Genomic DNA, 6,605 nt, shown 5'->3' with positions numbered 1-6,605 from the left:
CAGCACGGAAAACGGATACTAACTGATGGTGATGACAATGATATATATATATATATATATGTCATCAGGTTGCACATAAAAAGCACCATTTGAGCGTTGAGCTACATGGAGGCAGCGACAGGTGACCAAGACCTTTAGTGATATATCATGCTTTAAGACTGTAGTCATGGCTGATTCCAGTGTTAGGTCAGTGGCACCTGTGTTGGTGGCATGTAAAAATCACCCACTACATTCTCGGAGTGGTTGGCGTTAGAAAGGGCATCCAGCTGTAGAAACCTTGTCAAATCAGATCGGAACCTGGTGCAGCTCCCTGGCTTAATAGTTTTCAGTCAAACTATCCGACCCATGCCAGCATGGAAAACGAACGTTAAATGATGATGATGATGATTATTTAATGTCCTTTCTTGGCTGGATGAAAATTCTTGAATCAAAGATCAAGGCGACCAGGTTTTGTCTTGCAAGTTACTTGGTAATGTTACTAATACCAGTTCATTTTTTCGTAATTTAGACGAGAATATATTCACTGCATCCTGTACACACACACACACACACACACACACAAAAGTGTGTGTATATATATGTATAGAAGTGTGTGTGTGTGCATGTATAGGAGTGTGCGTGTGAGTATATAGTGAGACAGAGATGTATATATGTGTGTATGCACATGCAAATATATATATATATATATATATATATATATATATAGGTATGTATATATATATCTGCATGTATATATGCGTGCACACACACACACACACACACCTGTATATGTGTACTTTGTTTTTGTATTTGGTCTATTTTATATATATATATATATATATATATATATACACACATACTTACTTGTATACCCATGTTTTTCTGCAGTGCTTTATCCAAATTAAAGACTTGCAATTGGCCTACAAAATCGATGAATTCCTTCACAGTGGTTCTAACTACAAATTCCTTGGTGATGCCTTCAAGGAAGGAATCTATTAGTGAGTAGTAAATTTAATATACAACCATACAATCATTGATTTCAATTAACCAAAAAAAAACTCCTCCTCCTCCTCTCACACATACGTACATTCATTAAATCACTAACTTCTTTATATTATATGGTTGCTATCATCATCATCACCATTTAATGGCCTCATTCCATGCTTGCATGGTTTGGCAAGGATTTGATGAGTCGACGGACTGCATTGTGCTCCAGTGTCTGCTTTGGCATGGTTTCTATGGCTAGATGCCCTTCTTCAAGCCAACCCCTTTACAGTGTGTACTGCGTGCATTTTTTCATACCACTAGCACTATTGAGGTCACCAGGCAGCTTGCAAGTCAAGCCACCTCACCATCACCACCACCACTACCACACATGCACATATGTACATGTACACGGATATACACTACATACCCCCTGGACTGGCTCTTGTGCGGGTGGCACATAAAATGCACCATTTTGAGCGTGGCCGTTGCCAGTACTGCCTGACTGGCCTTCGTGCGGGTGACACGTAAAAGCACCCACTACACTCTCTGAGTGGTTGGCATTAGGAAGGGCATCCAGCTGTAGAAACTCTGCCAAATCAGATCGGAGCCTGGTGTTGCCATCCGGTTTCACCAGTCCTCAGTCAAATCGTCCAACCCATGCTAGCATGGAAAGCGGACGTTAAACGATGATGATGTATACACATACACATTTATATATTTTTTAATTCATTTCAGTTCGTTCTTTTTCCGCCTAATTTGTCAATTTGAGACTCTGGAGAAAATCATGTACTACTATGACTTGTTCACCCCAAACGTAAGTAAGCCACTCCACCTATACTCTTTTTACTCTTTTATTTGTTTCAGTCATTTGACTGCGGCCATGCTGGAGCACCGCCTTCAGTCGAGCAAATCGACCCCAGGACTTATTCTTTGTAAGCCTAGTACTAATTCTATCGGTCACTTTTTGCTGAACCACTAAGTTACAGGGACATAAACACACCAGCATCGATTGTCAAGCAATATTGGAGGGACAAACACAGACACAGAAACACACACACATATACATACATATATACGACGGGCTTCTTTCAGTTTCCGTCTACCAAATCCACTCACAAGGCTTTGGTCGACCCGAGGCTATAGTAGAAGACACTTGCCCAAGGTGCCACGCAGTGGGACTGAACCTGGAACCATGTGGTTGCTAAGCAAGCTACTTACCACACAGCCACTCCTGCGCCTTTCTTTATCTTTATTTGGTTATTTTAAACTATCTGTAACTCGGATTTACAGATTGGGTTGTAGTGACACTAGTGGTGGTTATGGTGGTGTTTTGTTTCTGTTGGTTAATGTTGATGTCATGTAACTGGCACCTTTCGAACATAAATTGATAAATACAAATGAACATGAAATATTAATTTATATAATGCATATATGTTTTCTTTGCTGTAGATGTGGACACCAAACACTTTGGCACTGTCTGATCTCTTGAACGCAATTAAACTTCATGATGGCCAAGAACATCTTCCTCGAATATGGTCTGGTAAGTACGAGCCCTCACATGTCTTTCCACTGGTCTGAGTGTCATCACCGTTGTCATTGTCATTGTTCTGGTCCTTTGTCGACTCCTTTGTGAAATTCACCACCCTCCTGAAGTTGACATTCCCCCTCTCCATCCCATACCTTCGTCAGTTTTCTTTCTCTGTAGGTTATTTATATTAAGATTGCTTGGGTACTTTCATCAGCTGTGTTTGCGTATGTTTATCTATATATATAAAAATATGAATGAGAAATTGCACACTGAGTGGACAGTTAATGTGCTAGAAGAAGATCACATGTAATGTATCTACTAAGACTTAATAGTTCTCAAATGAAATTCAGCGAAATACCAAACCGTATGCGGGCAAGACAGGGAAAATTACATAAATAAAACATTATTATTCGTGGACCGGTTTCGAAATTGATATTCTCTTACCAAAAATATCTGTCTCTCTTCAGCACGAACTGTAAGGAAATCATAATTCTCAGAATCTTATACAAGTTGTTCACCCTTAGAGGCGAACTCATATATGGTTCTGCTAATTACAACTTAATGTTAAAAATCATGTAATGTGTCTACTAAGACCTAATAGTTCTCAAATGAAATTCAGCGAAATACCAAACCGCATGCATATATATATATATGTTTATATAAATGTGTGTGTGTGATGTATGTATTTGTATATATGTGTGTGCGTATGTATGTGTGTATATATATGTATATTTATATATGTGTATGTATATGTAGATGTATTTATGTATATGTATATTTATATATGTGTGTGTATATAGAGGTATTTATACATGTACACACAGACACACACATTCATACACCTTCATGATCATCATTGTTTAACGTCCGTTGTCCATGTTGGCATGGGTTGGACAGTTTGATCAGAGCTGGCAAGCTAGGGAGCTGCACCAGACTCTTGTCTGGTTTGGCACGGTTTCTATGGCTTGGATGCTCTTCCTAATGCATACCACTTTACAGAGTGTGCTGGGTGCTTTTTTGATATATACAGGGTGTCCACAAAGTCTGGGTACATGGGGATTAGCACATACTTTAAGAAATTATTATTTCTTATATTTAATTGTTTATGTTATGATTTTATTTACTCCATGTACCCAGACTTTGTGGACACCCTGTATATATATATTTCATTTTGCTTCTGTTTTAGACCTGGTTATGTTCCAGTTCACACGAGGAGAAGAAACTGGAACAATATTTAAGTTAATGGCTGAAGAGAACCGGCCTGAGGTAAGTAATGTCTTATTTTCTTGTCCCCCACTTAACAAAATGTTTTATGGAAATAATATATTGCACTAACTGGCAGCTACTTGAATCAGTGTGGGAGAGGAGAGGCTTTAGACTGGTCACCAAGTTGGTGGTGTACCAAGCAGCTGTACTGCTTATGCTACAGTACGTTTTCTTCAACTCCAATACACACACACACAAAAAACCATCTTGTAAGATAATCTTTTTGCGATGTGCATATTGGCGTTGAAAAATCAATGTAATTTTCTGTAGATCTGAAGAGCTAACCTCTTATATCTGCACGCACACACATGTTGGCACTCCGTTGATTATGACGTCGAGGGTTCCAGTTGATCCGATCAACAGAACAGCCTGCTCGTGAAATTAACGTGCAAGTGGCTGAGCACTCCACAGACACGTGTACCCTTAACGTAATTCTCGGGGATATTCAGCGTGACACAGTGTGACATGGCTGACCCTTTGAATTACAGGCACAACAGAAACAGGAAGTAAGAGTGAGAGAAAGTTGTGATGAAAGGGTACAGCAGGGTTCGCCACCATCCCCTGCCAGAGCCTCGTGAAGCTTTAGGTGTTTTCGCTCAATAAACACTCACAACACCCGGTCTGGGAATCGAAACCGCGATCCTATGACCGCGAGTCCGCTGCCCTAACTACTGGGCCATTGCGCCTCCACTCAACTCCAGTATACACACACAAAAAATAAGCCCATCTTGTAAGATGATTTTTTGGGGATGTGTTTACTGACGTTGAAAAATCTATGTAACCATAAATTTTCTGTAGATCTGAAGAGCTAGCCTTTTATATCTGCATGCACGCACACATATAGCCCTGTAATGATGTGTGTTGGGATGCCAGCTAACCACAACTGCATCATAGTTCTCCACCACAATAAAAATAGACTTAGTGAATAAATAGTCCAGTGACTTTGTATGTTTGAAGAACAGCATCCTATGTTGGCTTCAAATTTTGGCCCAGGGCCAGCAGTTTCAGGGATAGGGGAGAAGTCTATTACATCAACCCCAGTACTCAACTGGTACGTATTTATATTGACCACTAAAGGATGAAAGGCAAAATCAATCTCAGCGGCATTTGAACTCAGAATGTAAAGATGGATGAAAAGCCACTAAGCATGCTAACAATTCTGCTAGCTCGCTGCCTTGAACAGCATCCTATATTGAACAGCTTGTTTAGTTTCTACTGTCCCTGTCTAGCTTACACAACACTAGTAAACTGCCAATTTCATTGGTTCTCTTGTCTTTCAGCTCCTCTCACAGTTTGCTGAGGTTGCAGTGAAAATTATTGAGAGATGGACAGAAGAAAACGATGCAAACATAAAAGAATTTATTTTGTAAGTTGTTATTCTGCTATTTTCGTTTATCTTTCATTTGTTTCAGGCATTAGACTGCGACAATGCTGGAGCACCACTTTGAAGAATTTTAGTCAAATGAATTGATCCCATTCCTTGTGTTGTTTTTTTTTTTTTCCCAAGCCTGGTACTTATTATGTCAGTTTCTTTTTCTGAACTGCTAAGTTACAGGGACTTAAACATACCAACACTAGTTGTCAGGGACACACAGATACAAAGACACATGTACACACACACATACACACATACACGATGGGCTTCTTCCAGTTTCTGTCTACCAAATCCACTCACAGGACTTTGGTTGGCCCGAGGCTATAGTAGAAGACACTTGCCCAAGGTGCCACGCAGTGGGACTGAACCCAGAACCATGTGGTTGAGAAGCAGCGGTAAAATCAGTGTGTTCACACGACGTACTTCGCGAGACTTGAAAACGTGACTCCTACTGACCTCTTTTCCCTACACAGCAGTCCTTGTTCATATGCATCACATGACCATACCAGTACAGTCTTCTCTCTTGTACACTACGTCTGATGCCTCTTGAACCCACTCTCTCTTTCAAGACACTTTGAATTCATCCTGACAAGTTTATCAAGTTGTTTTGATTTTATCCTGCATTATCATGTAGCCTTGAGATTTCAATGAAGGGATTGTTTATCTTTTTAGACAGATTTTGTATGGTAAGTGTGGAAAGCCAGATCTGGCCAGTTTAAGCATAAAACGGGTAGAATATTTTGATTAAATGTGACTGGTTTAATGCTAAAGAGTTAATGTTTTTGTCTTTTTTTTTTCTTTATTCTAGATTAACAGGCGAACTCCTTGGAAATATGATGGTAATTGTTATGAAAGCTGATCGTTTTAGTGAAGCCTGGTATGTTATTGTTTGCAGATTTATTACATTGACCAATCAAAAATCGTTTTACAATTGTTATAAAATTTTGGTGTACGGCATCCAGCTGTAGAAACTCTGCCAAATCAGATTGGAGCCTGGTGTAGCCATCTGGTTTCACCAGTCCTCAGTCAAATCGTCCAACCCATGCTAGCATGAAAAGCAGACGTTAAATGACGATGATGATGACGATGAATTTAAGTAACTTATTGTTTCCTTGCTGATTTTTGTGGAAAATAATTCAGGCTCTATGAATATTCTCAACAAGTTCCTTTGCAAAATATTGGTTTGCAACTTTAATATATAAGGCCAGCAATTTCAGGGGCGGGGGCTAAGTTGATTAGCTCAACCCTAGTGCTCCAACTGGTACTTATTTTATCGACCTTGAAAGGATGAAAGCCAAAGTTGACCTCGGCAGCATTTGAACACAGAACATAAAAGACTTATGAAATACCACTAGGCATTTTGTCCCGCAAACTGATAATTCTGCCAGCTTGCTGCCTTTCTTTCACAAAATATCAAAGATACTTAGGTGTAGGCACGTATATATATATATATATATATATATATATATA

The 6,605-nt window shown here is 39.4% G+C and overlaps 1 protein-coding gene across 1 annotated transcript in view; it reads left to right on the top strand.

Annotated features, from left to right (window-relative positions):
• The window catches only part of LOC106868930 (protein PTCD3 homolog, mitochondrial), a 35,951-nt gene that overhangs the window by 23,490 nt on the left and 5,856 nt on the right, over positions 1–6,605 (top strand). The window contains exons 13-19 of the mRNA XM_014914399.2: positions 489–499; positions 868–977; positions 1,702–1,780; positions 2,416–2,506; positions 3,681–3,760; positions 5,041–5,126; positions 5,944–6,012. Coding sequence (XP_014769885.2) covers positions 489–499; positions 868–977; positions 1,702–1,780; positions 2,416–2,506; positions 3,681–3,760; positions 5,041–5,126; positions 5,944–6,012 — 526 coding nt within the window. The remainder of the gene's footprint in view (positions 1–488; positions 500–867; positions 978–1,701; positions 1,781–2,415; positions 2,507–3,680; positions 3,761–5,040; positions 5,127–5,943; positions 6,013–6,605) is intronic.

This window comes from Octopus bimaculoides, chromosome 14 (assembly GCF_001194135.2).
Source record: "Octopus bimaculoides isolate UCB-OBI-ISO-001 chromosome 14, ASM119413v2, whole genome shotgun sequence".
In the NCBI taxonomy this organism is placed as follows: domain Eukaryota; kingdom Metazoa; phylum Mollusca; class Cephalopoda; order Octopoda; family Octopodidae; genus Octopus; species Octopus bimaculoides.
This window is presented reverse-complemented; position numbering and strand designations above follow the sequence as displayed.